The 22,960-nt window shown below is 36.7% G+C and overlaps 1 protein-coding gene across 4 annotated transcripts in view; it reads right to left on the reverse strand.

The window, feature by feature from the left end:
* Positions 1-7,039: 7,039 nt before the first annotated feature.
* The window catches only part of Tmtc3 (Transmembrane O-mannosyltransferase targeting cadherins 3), a 74,748-nt gene continuing 58,827 nt past the window's right edge, over positions 7,040-22,960 (reverse strand). For 3 of the 4 annotated variants that reach the window (XM_083144218.1, XM_083144210.1, XM_083144224.1), the window contains exons 13-16: positions 18,626-18,698; positions 14,963-15,430; positions 13,749-14,234; positions 7,040-8,932 (exon numbers count right to left, since the gene is read on the reverse strand). In XM_083144218.1, the coding sequence (XP_083000344.1) occupies positions 13,800-14,234; positions 14,963-15,430; positions 18,626-18,698 (976 nt within the window). In that variant the 3' untranslated portion in view covers positions 7,040-8,932; positions 13,749-13,799. The remainder of the gene's footprint in view (positions 8,933-13,748; positions 14,235-14,962; positions 15,431-18,625; positions 18,699-22,960) is intronic. The other variant, XM_083144206.1, reaches the window with a different exon arrangement.

The raw sequence follows: 22,960 nt of genomic DNA on the forward strand, positions 1-22,960 counted from the left end.
ATGTTAATTGCTGCAATGTGGTGGTGGTTTTGTTCGAAACCACTCGTCATCTAAAGATTTTGACTTGATTTTCCATGATTGGGAAAGTGTTGGAAGTGTGATAAGAGACCAACGTTGGGTTAACGTAAAGTATGGGTTTCATTGATAATCATATCTGTCACCAGAATTCATCATTGGTCCTATGCAAGGGTATTTGTTGGGAAAGCTACCAAGACTTTCGTAACAATACTGATAATCTCCCAATGTTGGGTCAACATAGCGTGCTACATGACGAGAGCTCTCGCATGATCCTGAGGTAAGGAAGCAGTAGACTTATCCTGAATTCATAACTGAGCTAAACATAGAGACTTGCTTTAATGATTAGAAGTAATGTAGAATTGTTCATTAATGAAACAAGATTACAAATTTGTAGGGGTAAGTGAGATCCTGAAAAGTTCATACCGGACTTTCACATTGGGAAATTTTTAATATTTCAAATTCTGTTCTATCCAAACCACAAAAATTTGGTCCCTCAGTGATTTATCTATATACCCCTAACACCCAACTACAATCTTTCAGACAAGTTTCTTATAATCAGTCTTAAATGTCTGTTTTGATAATAAATTTTACATTAAATTGATGATTATTTACAAAATGTTCCTGTCCAATCTGGCCTTAATATTGGTGTTCATTTGCAATATATATATATATATATATATATATATATATATATATATATATATACACTAATGAAGAAGGAGACAGTAAACACTTACCACACGAAGAGAAATTATCGCGAAATATAGAATAATTTCTCTTCGTGTGGTAAGTGTTTACTGTTTCCTTCTTCATTAGTGTTTATCCGCCCTTCTGGCACCTTTTCTGATCCTATTCCTGTGTTATATATATATATATATATATATATATATATATATATATATATATATATATATATATATATATATATATATATAATTAGGAAATACATACTTTGCTGTGAAAATTAATTTTCCTAAAAAAAAAAATCTGATAGAAGTAATATTTTACAGAGATGAGTTACGAGAGTACCATATTCTACTGTTGCGCAAGGCATATAAGGCACTAATTTCTAGCAATGAACTGCTTGATTTTGGTGTAATTATTGAAACTAAAAGTAACATGTTTAGTATGTTTGTAAATAATAATAATAATAATAATAATAATAATGTTTATTGGCTGAAATTTTATTTGCATTATTTACTTCGAGATCCAAGAAATTGAAATAGATCAGTGCATATATTTGAAATAAGGGATTCCTGTAAGGTCTACCAGTCTGGAAAAATTTACGCCTGTGCTTGGCTCCTGAAGTATTACATATCAGGTGAAAAATTTCAAACTGAAATCTAATCCTTACATCTATATATTCTTCAATTCAAACACTATCTAGCAGGGGCGGCGCGTGCCTTTTCAGGCAGGCAGGGCACATTTTTATTTTTTGGGTGGGGGAGGGGTGGGGCAGTTAACCTCTATATTCCTCTTTAAGGTTTTTGAGAGTAGTTCCTTGACATGGAGTAAGTAAATTGTTCGAACAATGGGTCACTATTTGGAATAAAATGTAACGTTTTGATCAAGATATCTCTCCAAAGAGCATTAAATACTCACTACGTAGGAATACAAAAAATCAGCAACATACGGAACAAATTACGTGAATAAAAAAAACTCGAATACTGACGTCGGAACCTTATACTCTTGCAGTAACTAAAGTTTGGGTAGATACTGGAATGATTAGGAAAATGTTACACTGTTAGCTCTGCTATAAAGGGCATGAGAAAGGAAGCAATTCCAAACGTACTTTCAACAACGACGGTGAAATCTGTGAAATGGTCAGCACCCCTCACTGCTGAGCAATAACAAAATAAAATGAAGAAGTGAAGATACTAATTACAGAAATAAGAGAAAATAAAATACCTTTCTTTCCATTTATAATGATAGAAGAGCTTCTCCAGTTTCTGCGATGAATATTTTCCTTCGTACGATGAACTGTGATGACAATGATGGTGAATGAAGCCAATATGCATCGTCTATCTCCAGGCGAGCGGCTGCTCCTCGTCTTTTAATACAGGGAGGGGGCATGGACTTAGATTCCACACAAAGTTATATAGTGCAGACTAGTTGATTCACTATAATATGCCAAAATTTCACACATTCACACTTTTAACACTGGGGGAGGGAATCTTGCTCCTCATCCTTTCTGCACCTCACGATGCCAATAATGTAAACTAATATTAATGTGTTATGTCTTTGTATAAGAAGTCCATTCTGCGGTTCTTCAAGCATGCAAACGTCTCCATTACTCTTTTGTTGAAGTCGGGAATTTCACGAACAAGTTCTTTTTCGATAGATAGCATGGCCAATGCATTTAATCTCTTCTCTTTCATGGTGTTACGCATAAAAGTTTTAATGCGCTTTAGTGTAGAGAAGCACCTTTCTGATTCCGTAACAGCTTCACAATTTCAGCGTATACTGCTTCTAAGTTGTTATGAAGGAAAAACTGAAGGAGGGAGGTTGCTCCACCACTGATTCTGAAATATTTTCTCGTGTACAACGTAGTTAGTTCAGTTTTCAACCGTGGCTTATTTAGAAAGGGGTATGCATCAACAGCAGCGTTTACCTCACATTCAGGAAATTTTAGGTCATATGTCTCAAACTTATTTGAGCTAAAAAGTGTTGAAGCCACAAGATGCCCTGTGAATGAGAAGCGCTCACGGGCTTGCGTTGTTATGGTATCGCAAACTTCTAGAGATGCCGCTAGCTTCCCTGTTGCAGAGTTCGATTCACGCCGACGTTTTGGATCACTTCCTTCCTCGGATGAACGTTCTCTTCCGGATATGCCATTTCTCACGTCCGTGATTGCATTTTCGAATTTCTTTATAGCAGCATGCACTTATACTGGGTCCGTGTTCGTTTTCTGAACTTCGGCGTACAAGTGGTCAACATGCGGCATGATTTTGTGAAAGAGTGACAGCTAATACGTAAAGGTGTTGTTTTTCAATTGATAACAGACCAGCTGCCTCTCGAATTGTCTCACCGTCGAATTCGGCACTGTGTTCTATTTTCTCAAGACATTCAATAATTTCCGTCCTGTATTCAAATATTGCGTTCACCAGTCTGCTATTGAAATTCCACCGCGTAGGCAACCGCTTGGATGCAACTGATTCTAAAGCAGCAATTCTTTGAGGTGACCTCGAAAAGAATGATGCAAAGCCAGTAAGATGCATGAAAAATGTCCTGACCCCACTTATATGCACAGTAGCCTGTTGCATGGTGAGATTTAATTGATGGGCATAGCAATGAATAAAATATGCACATTCATAATGCTTCCTAATAAGTGTTTGAACACCTGCATGTTGCCCGCTCATTACAGCTGCCCCATTGAAGCACTGAGCAATTAATTTATAGGGCTTATCTTTTAAGAACTGACCTATTTCGGATAACAATATTTCTGCAATATCCTTTGCTCTGGCACGAGCAGGATTAAAAAATCCCCAGAATCGTTCGTAAACTTTTCCAGATCTCTCGTAGAAGAAGAATCTGTAGTTTCGTCAGCCTGAATTGCAAGAAAATGAGCATTTTCTATCTGAATGCTTATTTCTTCTCTGCATACTTCCAAAATGCAGTCCAAAATTTCATTTTGAACCGTGCTTGAGGTTCCCTTAAATACACTAGCAGACTCAAGTTGGTCTTTCAATGATGAATCAAGTTCTGCCGCAAAATTTACAAGGCCAAGAAATATCCCTCTGTTAAGTGAATCTGCAGATTCATCATGACCTCTCAATGCACATTCAAATACACCGCAAAATTTAATGCAGTCTATAATAGTTGATAGAATTTTCCTGTACTTGCCAAACAATTCATTGTGCCGTTTCACTGCTATTCGATATGATGAGTCCAGTTGTTTAGCAATGCTTACACGACCCAGTAATGCAAGATCCGTACATGCATTAATGTGCAATTTGGAAGATTCGTGGCTTTTTATCTTTTCTGACAAATGTTTCATGTCCTTTATACCTGTACGTGTCCAAGCAAAGTCGCCCCCAAACAAAATACAAGGAAAGCAAAATAAAGCGCTGCGTTTATCGCAACCACAAAGCCACACTTTTCGTTGATACCAGTCCATGTTAAAATTTCGATTTACTTGCTTTCCCTTACATGTTGTTGTATGCTGAATTGAAATATTTGGTCGATGTGGTCCTAGTAGCTTTATCTGCAGTTTCTCTTCCATTGTCAATGAATTGAAAGGCGTAGATATTAAAGTTTCTACATGTTTCAATGTCATTTTATCGTCGCAAAATGTCTTCCAAAATAATGAAAAGAAATATTCTATATTCACCAAGTATCCACTAATATCAATGACTAACTTGGAAGATGATGCAGCGTTAAGTTCAGTAACAACACTTTACATTGACCATGTACCCCCAAAAATTTCGTTTATACTTACGAAGATATTCTGCATGTCAAGTTGCTGGAACACAGACACAATCACACAAATAAATAAATACGTACAATAACTATAAACTCGCGAGAAACTAATTATTTCGTAAGCGACCAATACACCCAGACGGAACGCAACGCAAACTCACACACTAACTCAAATCCAAATCCATATTACAATGGGAAGAAAGGAGGATCTTTTTGAAAATACGAGGGACTAGTTTGAGCAATAAAAAGTGTTGTCTACTTTTCAGGTCGCTGGAACAAGCGCGAAGAAAAGCATTCGAGGGATTTTTTTCTATCTTATTGCTGTAGGCTGGAAGAACAAATGAACTGCCTGCCAAGCGTTGGAAACACTGAACGAGGCAAACCTGAATGGACAGGGCACCTCGTTCACTGCCCAGAGACGGCTACGAATTTTGCGCTTTTCCATTGTGAGGGGACCGTCAGTTGGGTCCCTTGCCTATGCTGTAAATGTTTGGATCAGTCAGTGACGTCACGTCTCCAGGGCAGAGCCGAGATTGGACTCTCTCCAACAGGACGGAGAAATATATTAACCTCGCACAGGGTGCATACCCTGTAAGTCTGGTTGCAGCAACGTAGGAGTTGAGGGAAAAAACAAAAATTTTAGTTACGCGTATATGCTGTAAATGTAAATGGCGTCTCTTCAGATGAACTTTTTATGTTAAAATTGTTGTGGGGCAGTGCCCTAGTTGCCCTTTATGTAGCATCGCCACTGCTATCTAGTACATTTAGTGTTTAAATCTTGACCTCACTTTTGAAAATTCTGGGTTCGAGTCCAAGCCAAGAATGGGCATTTCGTGGTGACAGATTTACAGCTGTTAAATACAAACATTTATCTCTATCATAAAAATTAACGTAAAAGATGTAAAAAAAATGTAATATTTATAAACATACTAAATTTAGATAGAATATTGCACTTCTTTTTTAAATTTTGTACTATATTTAGTAGTAACTGAAAAGAAAATGATACAGTTTTGAAAATATTTTTTTTAACCACAGAAACCATTAAATAATATATGATAGATCATTTCATGCACTAAATACTTAATTATGTTCTTAAAAGTTTGCATAATCATTTTTTTAATGCAAATTAATATAATATGGTTATTTCAAAGGATTTTTATTTTGCCTGCAATGTCTCGTCCTTAGGAATGTGTGTTTATCTTGATGTAAGATAGAGAAAGTTCTGGGAAACCAGAAAAAAATGTCAGAGCAAAAATAAAAACCACATAAAATAACTATGTTACATTATTCTGCCTCTCCCCACTACTTATAACGATTTACTAGACGCACTAAAAAACTCCGAAAATTTAATCTTTGCTGACGATGTCAAAATTTTCAAACAAATTAAAAGCAATCATGACTGCACGAAATTACAAGACGAACTTAACGAAGTACTTGATTGGTGCAAGAACAACAAGGTTAATCTCAATCTCAAGCAATGCAAAGTGGTATCATTCACACGTAACAAACATCCCATCCAATACTCATATAACATTTCCAACGTAGAAATCCTAAGAGAGAATACTGTAGCTGATCTTAGAGTCACATTTGACAAAGTTTTAAATTTCCAGACACCCACTACGTGCATCCTCAGTGAAGCACACAGGAACCTAGGATTTGTGATGAGAATGGGTAGCCAGTTTAAGAAAAAAGAAACCTTTTTGCTACTTTACTATACATTTGTCAGATCAAAACTTGAATATGCCTCAGTCATTTGGGACCTGTTATTTATAAAGGAAATCAAAAAAATAGAGAACCTCCAAAATAAATTCTTAAGGTATTTAGTATATAAATTAGATGGCATTTATCCAAAATTCACTTCGGGTGACATCTTACGCAGCATGCTGAGTGTCCCGTCCCTTGAAAAAAGAAGAGATATGCACCAGTTAACCTTCCTTTCGAAACTTGTCAATGGAAAAATAGACTCCTCCGCACTTCTCGCAAAAATAAACTTTTATGTGCCATACTCAAAATTAAGACCCAGAAATGACCTTAAAATTTCACGCAGTAGAACCAGGATGGCTGAAACGGATCCCATGAGGAGGATGTGCACGTTGTACAATATAGTCTCCAATAATAGCCCTGACATTGATCTATTTAGACCTAAAAGCCAACATATTATGTGAACCCTGTATATAATAGCATAGTAACCAAATATGTTGTATACTTTATGATATACCACCCTTGTATTATATATTGTTGTTATGTAATGATTATTCTGTTCCGTCTTATACGTAGTTCTTTTCTCATTGTCTTTGTTTTCTCTTTACAATTCTTAATTACTTGTTTTGTCAATATGTATGTAAACTTAACTCAGTTAACTTCAAAACACTGTAACTGGGCATTTGCCCGTAGTATTTAATAAATAAATAAATAAATTCATAAATATTGAATTGTAATATTATCAGTCATTAGTATGCTTTATTTCAGCATTTTTAGGTGCTGGTACCTTGCAGCATTACAGTTTCTGCTAACTTTGACCTTGAATAATTTAACAATTACAAGACAAACAAAACTAAAAATTTTCATAGTTACTAAGTTCCATGCAGTTTCAACTTCCCAAATTTCATGAAAATCGGAGATGGTGAGGTTGGGGGCTGTGTTGATTTGGCATGGAATGACTCAGATGTAATTTGCTACACTTTGAAAGATGGAAATAAATGTATACACTCTCTTACTTAGTTTAGAATTTTTAATATACTCTTCTATATACTGTTTTACAAATTCACAATTTGTTTTCCACTTTTTGCAATTCATGCTTCCAAGGGCATGAAGGATTATCAACAGCTGAATCAGAAATTCAGGAATGGATTGAGTAAATTTTTATACCATCAAAGTTAGAAGTTTCTTAAAGATTGTCACAGCTGGTTCAGCACACTAAGGTTAGGAATGATGGTATGTACCTATTATCCGAAAACTAAAAAATAAATAAATAAAAATTAAAAACAAAAGTTTTTTGTTGTAGATTTTTGACGTAAGATTTTCATCCTGATTATACCAACATACTTTTTTCATTTGTACATATTAACTGAAAGTAATTGAATGTGGGTCATTATATTTCTTCAGCTTCTTCATCATGAACACACTTATTTTCCTGTCTTCCTGCTTTCGTTTTGATCAGTAGTATATGGGTGGTTACACTTGGCAATATACACATTAGCAATTGTTTATTTCCTAGGAAGGAAACTAAGCATTTCCACAAAGATTTTCATAGATACAAAAACCTGTTATGTCTCTGAAATGAATCTTTGCTATTAGAATATATATATGTATAAAAAAACAAGGGCAAGGAGATATATTTACATTGAAGTGTATGAATCTTTCCTTCAAAATGCACAACTTAAAATATATATCCTCCTAGAAGTCACTGAAAAGCACTATAACGAATTTTAATTAATGTATATTGTGTTTTTGCATTTTTCACTTTTCTTAAATAAAGGTATCTATGATATATATATTTATGTAATATATATCACATACAGTCTTTCACCATACACACACACACACACACACATATATATATATATATATATATATATATATATATATATATATAATTTCTTATTAAGCTTCATTCTTCCAAAACAATACATACAATTATGTGACAGTCACCCTTCACATTTACATACAATACTTTTGTTTCAACAGATGGCAACAGAGATCGATAAAAAACAAGCAAGTAGAAAACTTTTAAAGATCAGCATCGACAACAGAAAAATATAATAAAAATAAACATTTTTGCCTAGGAACAGAACACAATTGCATGTCACAATATAATATTTATAATACAACTACATCAAGCTCTCACTAAACACATCACTAGCCTCGAGCAAGTATACAATACATTTCTCTTTTTGTCATAAAGCGCTAACCTACAAATAAGAAACAGTCACCACCAATACGAAATACACTGATGACTATTCTGTATATTCTTTTATTTTTATACCTGAACGCGATACTCCATTAACATTATTTTTCGTATTACACATCTGTTTTACACAACACTTACTCTCAACATATAAAAATATTTATATTTTACAAAACTCATTTGCCTTATAAATTATTTCATTTGTACAAGGCACAAATGTACAAAAATTCAGTAATCACATTACATTTTTTCTCCTCCTGGCTTTGTTGATTTTTCTTCCTCTTCTAGTTTCAGTATGAAATATCTTTATACAAAACAATTACAATATTGTGCTACATACCACATCTTACCTCAAACCATACACAGTTTAACTTTCACATGTACACGACCGGAAGTAGTTTCCTTGCAAATTGGATACATCAGCTGCCTTGTTAAGGTTTAAGAGCTAAGATTGGGAAGCCTCAAATACAACATTAAACATTTTCTACTGGTTGTCAGCTAAACAATAACACAAATGCAGCACATCTTACCAACGTCTTAGTTTCTCTGCTAAGAAAGACCACGCTACCAGTCTTCGGAAGGCATATCCTGAAAAAGTAGATATCCATGTCAAGAAAAACAAAGAAAGGAAAAAAAAATGAAAAGAAAACACTTCTGCAGAGTATAATTCAAATGGGGCCACTCTTTTGCTGTTCAACTTTACAAATTTTTACCCTTTAATTTTACATTCCAGGTACAAGGTAGTTACTGAGAAGCCACATTCCCTCAAGTTTTCAGAATTTTAAGAAACAAATTACATTCTGCATGAGGGATAATATATTAGAATAATACACAGAGATTAAGTAATTTCTTAAAGGTTCGCACAACCACATCGTGCAATTATTAAATAAAATACAAGTTACTGCTTTTATGTTTAATTAAATGTGTGCTTTAAAAACCATTGCCAGATGCTTCCTCAGGGTAGCCCAAAGGAATAACATTAAAAGAATAAAAGCTGAATAAAAAATGGTTAAAAGGATAAAAGTCATGGGATTAAAAAATCTGCATGGTGGACACCAGCACCCTTGCGTAAGATGCACGTCACTTTTCTACCGATGTGCAACACTGGCTCTGCTTTATAGATGTGTAAAGGGAGGTTTGAACACTACAGTTATCCCATAATTACAAAACTTTCTTCTAATTTTTTCAACATAAACTCTATTATAAGGTATGCTGACATATTTTTTCATTGTTCTGTTTGTCTTTATATCCGAATCTGTTTTCTTATATTAGCTTCAATTTTATTTTCTACTTTTCATGGAAGTTCGATAATCTTATTTATTGAATATCTCTTCTGTTCTACTGTATCAATTACCCATTCTATCTCTATTTTTAGTCTGCTTTTATCCTTTCTAATGTGATTTCTTTGGTTTACTCTGAGGAAGAATCTGGTAACGGGTCTAAAGCATTGTTTTTTGGAAAGAACATGTTAAATGACATGGAAGTAGTGATTTGTGTTTTGTTTAATAATAAGTAGATTAACAATATGTATTCAGAAATCTTGGAATAAAGCTACTGGTGAATAGGGGACTCTATTTATGAATTCTGCCACTTAATTTAAGTATTGAGTACAAAGTCTAAGAAGAAACCTGTATTGTAAACTTGTACGATGAATGCCAAATGCAGCTTGTTTCTAGAAAACAGAAATTTTGGAAAAAGAACGAGAAAACTAACAGACAAATATCAAACTGCTATGGTAATTGGTTCTGCAAATATATATGATCATATCCTGTACCTACTTATTTGTTTTTTATGAAAGTTTTCAAGCACTAAAGTTTGTAAAAAAATGTGTATAAGTATGTATGTATGTATGTACGCTCACAGCATGTCTGGCTTATACATTTATGTTGATAACTTTTGGTGTATCTGATTCTGATGTGTTCCCAATGTATATATGATGCCATCTGTGCAATTTGCATGAAACACCAAATGCACAGGTGTGGCACACATGCATATAATTGCCACATGTTTTGTTAGTGGAGAACTTCAACAATCTGTGATGCAAAATTTATCAGGCTATTGACAGTGTCACACCATAAACACCAGTTAAAGTAAATGCATCAGTGGTCAACTATTTAGTGACAAAAATGACTGTCATTATTTTTTTGTCAGACACTAAAATTTAGGGATGGGCCGATATGGAATTTTGGCTGATACCGATAAAGTACCGATATAAAATTTGCCGATACCGATAACCGATATTCTACCGATCCGATATAAAATTAGAAATGGTCCTTGAAGAACCTGAAATGATCATTGATCTCCTTAATAAATGTGTGTTTCAAGGTGACTGCAGTGCAAAATAAGTTGAATATTTACACATTTACTTTTTTAGAAAGAAGGGCATGGAGATTATCCATAAAAATTACAACAAAATGGCAGAATTTTGCACTAAATTATAAGATATTTATCAATATATCGGATCGGTAAAATAATCGGTAATTTTACTGATAAACCGATACACCGATATGCCTATATCGGCCGATACCGATAGAGTACCGATTAATCGGTCCCATCCCTACTAAAATTATAACTACATAAAAGTTCTGTTCTAGAAAGCAGACTTTCTTTTACCTTATCCAATAATTTATTTCTTGTTTTATTACAACTTGTGCTCAGAAGTTTTCTTTTTGAATGTGCAGATAATTCAGCATTACTTGACACCTTGGTCTATTTTTTTATTATTATGATGTAAGACTGTAGATAGGTTAACAAAAGCATGGTTACATTCAAGAGGGCTTGAAATCTTTTGTAACTACCTCATTTATTCTGTAGCAGAAGAGTGAGAGATCAAGATGGGAGAGGACAGGTTAAACTACATTATCAAAACAAAGTCTAATATACATCCTCTTAGCAATTAAATTATTTTACATAGTCATTAAATTATTGAAAATTACCTCCATAATTGGGCATTCTGCTGGGTTCTCCTATTGGAAAAGCCCACTTATATTTGTTTTTTCTTTTAAAAAGTTGGTTTAAGACATACAGTAATTATTTCCTTTCTTGTTCAAACCAATCTGGATTGTCTGACATAAGTGAGTTTTCAAATGGCAGCCATATTACGAAGTGTCAACATCTAAGTGCCTTCACCAATATTTGACAGGTCAGATCACTAGTACTTGTCAAAGGATGGTTGAATACTGGATCTGAGCATTGTAGGAAGCTAAATTTTGAAACAATGTCGTTTTCATTGCATATAATGATCATTGGGCTTTGCCACTTGTTTAGTGTGTTCAGTATTTGAAGCAGGTGGCAAACTCCAGAGCACTCATAACATTGTGTACCAATTATTGACATAGGATTACATTTGTTAGCCAATGTAATACCCTTTTCAACTCTCAAAAATATTACAACATATAAAGCAAATTCTGTTGATAGATTGGTAAAAACATACAAAACAGAAAAAAAAAAGAATTAACTTTCAAGTAAGTTACATACCAATAATAAGAACAAAGGAAAAACACAAGTCACAACTGGCTCTTCACAACTGGCTGGCACAACTCTTTTCCAGAAAGCAAATTACCATGTTTACACAACCCTACTTGGGACTTGTAGAATATTACCAAATGTTTTCTCGTGCTGCTAGGCTTACACATTGCTTAGGTTTTATAGATTTAGCATTGACATATCAAATACCAGTACTATGGCCTTTAAATTATGGAACAGAGAAGTTTTACTAAGTAGCAGAACCTGAAATGATCCAGTTTTGGCATGGCAATTACAGAAGGTTGATCCGTCTGTATGTGTCCGATTTTAAACCTTCACCCCTGCTCACAGAATCGACCAATCTGAATGATTCAAACAGCAGGAGAAAGCCAAAGGCCTCTAGTATCGTGCCAAGTTCGCGTGTGTGTGGTGTGTGCATCATGGCTCCCAAGGTGAACCTGTTTTGGGAAGGGTACGTCGTAGCACTTTTCCACGCAAAGTTTTCCATGACACAGATTCAAAAACGGTGCGGGGAAAATGGATGTGCATTGGAGTTAACGACCATCAAGAACATAATTAATCAACATAAACACCACGACGTTCCAGCACTTCCTTCACCCACAAAGGGGAGTAGAAAGCGACCGTGTACTGTGGTGACTCCACCAGTAGCTCAGAAGGTGCGCCGAATGGCCCTACAGGAAAACCCTCCTACACAACATGTGACGGCAAGACGAGTGCACTTGCCACAGTCAACTGTGAACCACAACTTACGTGACAAATTAAAGCTCCGGATGGTATTTAAAAGTCGTGGACACTTCCTCACTGCAGCCCATCGGAGGGAGAGAAAGATTCACTGCAGGCGCCTCTATAAACGCCATCTATCTGGGGAAAAGTGGACGTTTGTTGCCACACTCGATGAAGCATGGATTTATCTATCTGATTGTAGCAAAATTCAAGCCATAACGTACACCCCAGGAGATGCAAAAACCCATCCCGACTTCATCCATCAGTGCAAAGCAAGTTTCGCGAAGGGATTTCTGATTGTCGCGGGATACTGCTATGAAGGCAAGTTAACGATTCGGCAGGTGCCTAAAAACTGCTAAATCAACTCCGCATTTTATCAGCAACATATCCTCACACTAATTTATACAGACGATTTGTCCTGTTTGTATGGAAATACAATAAATCAGGTCTGTGTGCATATGGATAAGGTCTCATCACATACATCTCGTTCTACACAGAGATTTATGCAACAAATGGCGGCAGACACCGGCATCCAGGCTATTCCCTTCCAGGACATACCAGTGAAGACACCTGTTGCCAGTCCCATGGATTTTTGCAGGTTTGGCCTATTGAAAAGAGCACTTGCATCTCGTCGTGTCACCACTGTCCGTGGCCTCTGGAAAGCCTGCCAGGAGGAGTGGCTCAAGATTCTCGTTAATGTACTTCAATGCAGCCTCCTACAATGGAAGTTACGGTGCAGGGCAATTGCCAGGACACATGGTGCTCACATCGAGGGCAACCACTGGTGGTAAGTTAGTACATGCCAAAACTGGATCTTTTTAGGTCTGCTACTTAGTGAAATTATGGCATGTGGTGTAAGTTATGCTGTATCTAACGTAAAAGGTTTGCCACAACTTTTGTCACTTGCTTCCAGTTGAAATTACCCTCAAAGAACGCACAAATAACACAGGGTTCCAACTTATCTTGCAGCTCTCTTTACATTTTCAATTATTTCGAGGATTTGAATGTTGAGGTTAACATATGAGTACTTTAATTTTTGTGAGAACATTTCAGCACTTTTCTCTCAATTTTTCAAGCCAAATACTGATATTCGTCACTGTATTTTTACAATCTTTTTAAAAAAGATAGCTGAATTTAGATATCAGCTGCAAGAGTAACTGGGGAGAAGAAAAGGAAAATAGAAGAAACAACTTACCTTCTTTTGAACCTGCACATCACATGACATAAGAAAGAACTTTTACAAATGCTAAGATGAAGGCCTACTCCTTTGCGACATCTTCTGAAGCACTTGATCGTGTGGAGGTTCAGAATCACTTGAATCTATGGAAGTCTGTTGGTTTATATCTTGTTCTGTGTTAGCACTGCTCGGATTGTCTTCGTACTCTTCATTCACATCAGCACTGTACATTCTGCTGTGATCCTCAAAGTCTGTGTAGATGTAGTCAGTGAAATCGGAATGTTCAGAAGTTTGTGGAAGTTTATCTTTTAGTTTCAACTTGGTTATTCTTGCTTGGACTATTTTCAGGTGACGGAGGACATAATCCTCATTAGGTGCAAGTTTATGAGCTTTCCCTAAGCATGCTTCAGCACGAAGCAAGTTCCCCCTTTCAACATACACCACACACAAATTGTGAAGACCCTGAACATTCTCTGGATCCAGCTGGAGAATCCTCTTGTAACACTGTAAAAACATTTTAAAAAATTACACACATTGATTTTATATAAAAAACATACACTCCAGATATATTATGGGTTAACAGACATTTTTGACTTGTCTTGGAAAAAAATGCCTAATACCTTTAGATTCATAGAACTGCAGGTAACTGTTAATAATGACTCGTTTCATTGACCATGTTCTTATCTACTATAACATATTATTGGTGCTGTATTTTCCCCTATATTCTGACATTTGTCTAAATATATTATGGAGTTTTAAAATTATGAATGTTTAAATATTGTGAAAAAAATATATATACGGTAATTGTTATCTGTGTATTCTATTCTTCTATTGTAATAATATTATATATTTTGCTTTAAATATACAATTTGAAAATCAAGCCCTTGCCACTGTAGAATGCACCTGTACAGATCTGTATACCTAACCTGTAAAAACTGTGTTAGACAGTCAGTCTTTAACATATTGCCACACACCTTGTACCTCATGTGTCTTACCAAACTAAAATAGCACATTTCATGTAGAAAAGTAAGTTGGATTCTCAGGTTCAATCCCTATTAAGTGACAATTTTCATGACTTTCATTAGTTACAGTTGCAATAGCAGCAAGCTGAAATGCAGGCTAAGAGAAGCAGATCAAAACATGTAAAGAATACCTGAATGGGCAGATCAGCACAAATACTAGTCAGTAATGAAGAGGAAGAGAAAAAGGAAGGAAGAAATAAATATACTTACGCTTTCTGCTGCATCCAGATCTTTGATATTATTAATATAAATATCTCCTAGCAAAATGAGCCCTTTTATGTGGTCAGGGTGGAACTTCACCAGTTGATTAAGAAACGGGGCTGCTTCCAGCGGTCGGTGATCATCGGCCAAGAGCAAGGCCAGATTAAAGAGAGCGCTGCGAAAGTCTTCCTTCAGTTCCACAGCCTTGCGGAACCAGTGTTCAGCACCTTCAACATCCCGATCATCCATCGCCAACATCCCCAAGTTGAAGTAGACCCGTTCGTTTTGGCTGTCTTTGTGGAGAAGCTTCAGGAGTCGTTCCCGAGCTACCTTCCTGAGTTCAACACGTCCGAGTTCCTGAAGCAAAATAGCCGAGTTCAGCAGAGCCTGCTCATGCTCAGGGTCAAACTCCAGAGCTTTGTCCAGATACGCCAAGGCTTGGGAAGCTTTTCCTTGCTCCAGGAACACTACACCGAGCTGAAAGTGAAATAATTACATGCTTCAAAGTATAATGCTTATGTATTCTGAAACTCCAAATAACAAAATGTTCATATTCTACACCATTAACTGCTTTATTTTAATTATGACATTCATTATTTCCCCTTTTATTGAATGATTTTTAAAACTATGTATTAACATAACTTTCATAAAAAAATAGTTACAGCCACCATCCCAATAACAATAGGAATTACAATTATGATCATCTCTTATTGAAAATATTTATCATCGCTAGATCTCAGATTTTAGGTTTTTAACATATTTTTTCCTTTGCAGCAGGTAAATAAGAAATAACAAGTTAATTCAGCATTTCATTAAAAAATGCAACTGACAAAGTTCTATAGTGCCTAAAATAACCAATTTTGCATGTTAGAACCTATTTTAGGTTTATGTACCTAAATTAAACCTTTTTTTAGGTTTTTATACATTTTTTTTTACGTTTTACAGGATTTTCATATATCTCAAGAGGTTCAGTTTGGTAACGATACAATTCAATAACTGGCATGTTTGAAACATGCTTCCCCTGCCCCTCCAGGTCTACGATGTTTTCCAAAGCTTTAAACAAAACAAAATGTCTGACGCCACTGTTACCTGCACACAATGGAGGCGATTAGAAGGGGCAGTTCCCCCTACATTTTGCCCCACACTATGGACCCTTAATTCTAAGCCTTGTCTATTAAGAGAAAGCAAACCCAATCGCCTCTCCTGCCTGCACAGTTTAAAGTGCAAACTTCTAATCCATGTGATCTTGCTCACTTTCGCGTCAGTTCAGTCCTTTTGTGACATTCACACCTTGCAAAGTAAAGTTTCAGCATTCAAATTTGCACCACTATGTTTCAGTTGAAAATTAATTAAAAGATAAAGATAAAATAGACCATCTGCGTGTACCTTTTTTTTTTTTTTTTTTTTTTTTTTTTTTTTTTTTTTTTTTTACAAAAATTCACACATAATAGCGACCCTGAAATTGTGCAGCAAATTATACATATGTATTCATGGTGATTGCGGTAAACGCGGTTTAAAATTACTTACGTGAAATTTAGAAGATTTCGTACTTCCGCGTTGCACAATTTAATGGTTCAATCCTATTAATTACGAAGATCCACTGTCTTCATTCACAAAGGGTACGGCGTTTGAAGCGGAGATGGTACCGCGTCACTACATTGTTTGTTCCCGGGCGGCGGTGGTTGCGATTTTTCCCGTTCGGCAGCACTAGCGCGCGCATCTTGGTTTGTGTCGTCTGCTTCCTGTTGTCCGTTGGGGGTTGGGGGGCTGGGCAGTGTTGCTTGGTAATGTGCCGTTCCTGTTTCCCGCGTGGCTGGAGGGGGGTCGAGTATGTGCATAGCATCTTTTCTTTTTCAGGTCGGGGATCTTTCTGAGGACAGGGTGCCAAGTTGGGTGCCATTGGCAGAACCATCCGCACCGTCCAAGAACGGATTAACGAACATGTAAAAGATGCCAAAAACGACACACCTAAATCAGGCCTCTCCCAACACCTCCACTCCACTAACCACACCATCTCCTCCATATCCATACTTCACCCAACCGGCTCTGTAATAGAAAACACCATCAAAGAAACCCATGCCATCATCCAGCAGAAACCAGCACTCAACCTGGACAATGGGCAAGCACACCCAACTTGGCACCCTGTCCTCAGAAAGATCCCCGACCTGAAAAAGAAAAGATGCTATGCACATACTCGACCCCCCTCCAGCCACGCGGGAAACAGGAACGGCACATTACCAAGCAACACTGCCCAGCCCCCCAACCCCCAACTGACAACGCCACCGGACAACAGGAAGCAGACGACACAAACCAAGATGCGCGCGCCAGTGCTGCCGAACGGGAAAAATCGCAACCACCGCCGCCCGGGAACAAACAATGTAGTGACGCGGTACCATCTCCGCTTCAAACGCCGTACCCTTTGTGAATGAAGACAGTGGATCTTCGTAATTAATAGGATTGAACCATTAAATTGTGCAACGCGGAAGTACGAAATCTTCTAAATTTCACGTAAGTAATATACATATGTAATTCATTTTTCATACCAACAAGTAACTTTTGCTAACAGCACAAGTATAGTAATATTTGGTATGGTCAATAAATAACCGGATTAATACCGTGAAAAAGCGAAATAAAGTGATAGGGTGATGAAACTTACGGGATATGTAGGCCAGGCTGGGGTATGCCAATGTCTGGAAGACAAGTTCCAGACTGCATCGCTAGGTGGGAGCACTAGCAGGGAAAGGAGCTTGTGTATTTGCAATTTGCCTCCAAGGTGCCAGTCAGTCATTCAGTGAGGTGAGTCATGGCATTCACAGTGTCAGGTGCAACACAGGAGGTTCAGCGATCCGTGATACAGTTTTTGATGGCAGAAGGCAACACCATAGTGAAGGTGTTCATGAACAATAGTGTATGCTGTACCATGACCAATTAATGCCGAGTTCGGTTGCAATCTCATTCAGACTAATCCCAAACACTCCTGTATGAGGTCAGCAACAGCAGAAATGGACTCATCCGTAATGGCATACTCCCCTGCGTTGTTGAGGCATCTGGCACTGTTAACGCCATGACTCACCTCACTGAATGACTGACTGGCACCTTGGAGGCAAATTGCACATACACAACCTCCCTTTCCTGCCAGTGTAACCACCAGCGACACGGTCTGGAACTCGTCTCGCAGACATGTGGCATAACCCAGCCTGGCCTACACATCCCGCAAGTTTCATCGCTCTGTCACTTTATTTTGCTTTTTCAAGGCAATTAATCCAGTTATTTATTGACCGTACTAAATACAATTTGTGGATAATTTTAAAAATGATGCATACAAATGAAATTTTGGTTCGAAAATTAACAATTGGTTGTCACATGTACCTACTAAAATTTCTTACGGTTCTTGTGAATTTTGTTAATGATTCTACCTAATTGGTAATTTTCAGTAATTTTGTACCATTTAAGTTTTTTGGAACCTACTTCAGGATTGTTTTGAGCCTAATTTAATATTTCTAGAACCAATTTCAGAATTTTTAGAACCTATTTTAGGAATTTTGAGCCTATTTTAGGAACTTAAAAGCACACTTTTTAGAACCTTAAAGTCTGAGGTCTAATCATCACACACCACGCGTGTGGTGAGTGTGGTAAAATATGAAAAGCAAGAAAAGAATGAAGGCTACTTACATTGTAGTATATATCTGGGTTGTTGCTGTCATAGAAAAGAGCTCTTTCATATACTTCTTGGGCTTCTTTAGTTCTGAAAGGAAAAAAATTGAACACATATAATCTATTTTTATGAAGCATATTTTGATATGAACCTCACGGCTCAATACACGTGTAGTTAATTTTATATATTTTTTAATATTATTTGATTGTTATTATTATTATTCTGTCCAGATTATATAGAAGCATTCATGGATTATTGCTGGATATAGAGATACACATTAGGTACTTGTGAAACTTCGGTGTTTATAATTTTGATATATTAACTGAGGGATAAAAAGTATTACTGTGTTCATAACTCCCTAATATTTTTCACTATTTGTTAAGAGAGCGTGAAAAAGCAGTCTAAGGTAATATTTCAGATGTTAATTTTCAGACCGAATGTCAAATTCAAAACATTAATTTGTTTTTTTAATCATCTTAAGAAAATGTTTATGCTCTATATTGTCACAGTTCTTGTTAACAATGAGAAGATCTAATGTGTCTTTTTTCTTTCATGCATTCAGTAAATTCAATAAGGTTGAAATTACAATGAGAAATGATTTGTGTTTAGTCTTTATTAACAGAAACGAATCTTTGCCCTTGTCAAATTTATTTCGCTTTGCTGCAACGTTATAGAAATTAAGTTTTGATATTGAGATTGTATAGATAGACATTTGTGGTTGATTAGTTTTTGGAAAAGTCGCAAGATGCATTGTGCAAATTACATCATACTATGACAGGTGAGCATTGACAAAAGGGTATACAAGTAGATGCAAAGCCCAGTCTGCATGCATTCCATCAGCATTAGCTCTGCAATAACAGGGTGTCTACCGAAATAACAAATCCAAAATTCTTGACTTTTTCATGACCTTTCTTCTCTTTTTCTTGACCTTTTTCTTAACATTTAATTTAATCACCCCCTACTTAGGTGTAGTTGGAAATTAAGAAAATATATATTTTTATATTATTAATGCATATTCAGACTTCATCCTGCATGGGAAATGGCCATAATGTTTTTACAAAACTTCACGCATGCAAGAATGTAATTCTTAGGAAAGAAAGTGAAAAATCTTAACCGCAACTCAACACAATATTAGATTTCCAAATATTCAATTTTCTCAAATCCCAGTAGACGTACAAGGTGGCGGAGGGGAATTGGAAATTTTGAATCTAGGATTAGCAACACTGTAGCACTGACATTTGTTTGGGACCAATGCGACATTATTGAGAAGGCTTTGCGTTTAGTAATGACGGTGCATTAGAGTGGTGTGGAACGTGAATTCGCTGCGACAGAATTTTATAAGAACGGTGATAGTGTGACTGCAGAGCAAAGGGTATTTCAGCAGCATTACCAGCTAGGACGTCATGGTTATGCCCCATCAGCTCATGTGATTACAACCTGGGTGCGTAATTTCGAAGAAATTGGTTCAGCCTTGAAGAAGCAGGCCCCGGGTGTCGTTCGAATGGTCCATACCCAAGTGAATATGGAATCAGTTCGACTTGCCATTGAGAGGAGCCCTCACCACTCTGTTCGACAATATGCATCAGCACTACAGTTGAGTCGAAGAAGCATACAAAGAATAATGTATGAATTACAGTTCCACCCCTATAAATTACAGATTGTGCAGCAATTATGTACATCCTCATGACCCTGTGTTGCGTAAGGGTTTGCGAACTGGAGTTGGCTAAGGTTAACAAGGATGCCAATTTCCTTAACAATTTGTGGATGTCAGAGGAAGCCCATTTCCACCTTAGCAGCTAAGTTAACAAGGAGGATTTCCATTTCCATCCTTGTCAGCTTCACGAGCGTCCATTACATAACTCCAAGGTTACAGTATCGTGTGCAGTGCCATGCCATGGTGTCATCGGCCTTAAATTTTTTTAGAAAGTGAGTAGGGCTTTGCAACGACAGTGACATCGCCTCAAGTTTGTTGCTATGCTTGAAACGTTCTCTGCACCGAAGTTGCATGATGCACATCTTCACATCAAAAAGATGTGGTTTCAGTAGACGGAGCCACGTCACATACTGCTCAACAGTCGATGGAGGCCATTCGTAAATTGCTTGCAAGGCGGGCCATTTCAAATAACGGTGACATTCCATGGCCTCCAAGATCCCCTGATCTCAGTGTTTGCAATTTCTTTCTGTGGCAACATCTCAAAAGCAAAGTGTACAGCACACGTTTTGCAATTGCTGCTGAACTGAAACAGAAGATTAAAGAAAAAATCACTGGCAGCATTCCTCGACACATGATACACTGAGCATTGCAGAGTTTCCATAGCACACTATCAGAATGTGTACGCCGAACACATCTTTCCTATGTCATCTTCAAGAAGTAAAGTGACATGAGTGCCATAGTTAATGCATTTCGATCATGCATACTCTGTACATGCATTTCCATGCATTAAATGTATCTTTCCTGTGTATATTTGTTCATTTACGTAAATTGAAATTTTCCAGTTTTCCTGCACCACCCTGTATATAAAAATGTAAATTCACTACACTGTAAAAAAAAAAAAAATAGCAAAAATTCTTGACCAAAAGCATTTCCGACTTTCTTGAGGTACCTGTTGATTTCTTGACTGGTAGACATCCTGGATAAACATCTCTAAAAACTCTTGGGAATAAAGATACATATATTTGCCACGTAAATCCATACTTCAAAGTTCATTATGATGTGGACAACAGGTTAGGATCAGCCAAAATCCTTTGAGGTTAATGACATTGGGAGCACATACGTAATGCAATAGAATCAACAGCTAAAGAAAGTATAGGATACCATAAACCGAGCAAAAGTAAGCCATGGTTTGATAATGAATGTCATAATCTAATAGAAATAAGAAATCAGGCTAGACTTAGGTGGTTAAATAACGCTGATGATACAAATCTAAACAATTATAATAGAATAAAGCGAGAAGTTAACCGCACGTTTAGAAGTAAAAAAAGAGATTACTTGAAAAGCAAAATTAACGAAATTGAAACAAACAGTAAAAATAAAAATATCAGAGATTTATATAAAAATGTAAATGAGTTTAGAAAGGGGTGGCAACCTAAAGTAAACTTGATAAAAGATAAAGACGGTGATTTTCTAGCTGACCCAAGCGATATTCTAAATAGATGGAAGAACTACCGTGTGTCCATTTCGATCTGCAGCCGAGAGATCGGGAGAAGCATGGCGGGCGGCACTGACGGAGATGCCGACATTTGCGGCCTGAAATGCCCGCTTATTTTTATGGACATATGCAGACATTTATATAAATATTGCAAAACGAGCACTAACTGGTGTTATAAGAGTATGGTTTTAATTTTAGTAGCTTAGTAGCTGTATGTGCTGATGATTTTGACACGCCCACCGCTTGTGAAACACGGCATAGAGGTTTGTTTGGAGAACGTTCTAACGCTGCACCAATATCATCGAGTTTTGCTTCGGTTAGAATCCGTCGTTTTTGCTTAGGTGTTTTAAAATTTAATGATACAGTTTCTCGTAATTTAAGGACAAGATGTCTAACCGTATCTCTGTGTGGGAGTTGAAACGCATGGGAATTTCTGTACAAATTACCTACACACGTCTCGACACGAGTTTGTTTTCACGTAGGTACGTGTCATACATAAAAAAATCTTTGTTCTAACGTGAATCTTGCGGCTGGCATTCCAATCGTCTCACTGACACGTCACACATACACACTACAATAACACAAACAAGTAACTGCAAGTAACCAAGAATAACACTCTTGCGCACAGTACGAAATTAACACGCTCTTGGTTTACATTGCTCGCCACTATATTTACAACTCTGTCTTAATCTAGCCGCGAAGGAACAAAAAACTCGAGCTCCGAGATTTCGGATTGCAAGGAAGCTCACGAACACTATTGACTTTTAACGGTTTCTTCTACAGCGTAATCTTGATACAGTGTTGCACATTCAAAACCTCCAAACGATCCCCATCGGCACAAAACTCTTTCAAGGATATAAACTTAAGCAGGACGTTACTGGTCAAAACTATGATTAAAATGTTTTATTATCTGTGGCTCTTAACATCGTTTCTAAAGCGTATTTTTTTGTGTATATAAGAGCAGAACTTGGATGAATTACAGAAGAACTTTTGCGTGTTATAACACAGGTTAGTGATCGTTTTGCAATATTTATATAAATGTCTGCATATGTCTATAAAAATAAGCGGGCATTACAGGCTGCAAATGTCGGCATCTCCGTCAGCGCCGCCCGCCACGCTTCTCCCGATCTCTCGGCTGCAGATCGAAAGGAACGCACGGTACTTTAATGACCTTTTAAATGTTCATGTAGGAGATAAATCAGA

This window comes from Lepisma saccharinum, chromosome 1 (genome assembly GCF_977018435.1).
Source record: "Lepisma saccharinum chromosome 1, izLepSacc3.1, whole genome shotgun sequence".
NCBI lineage: Eukaryota > Metazoa > Arthropoda > Insecta > Zygentoma > Lepismatidae > Lepisma > Lepisma saccharinum.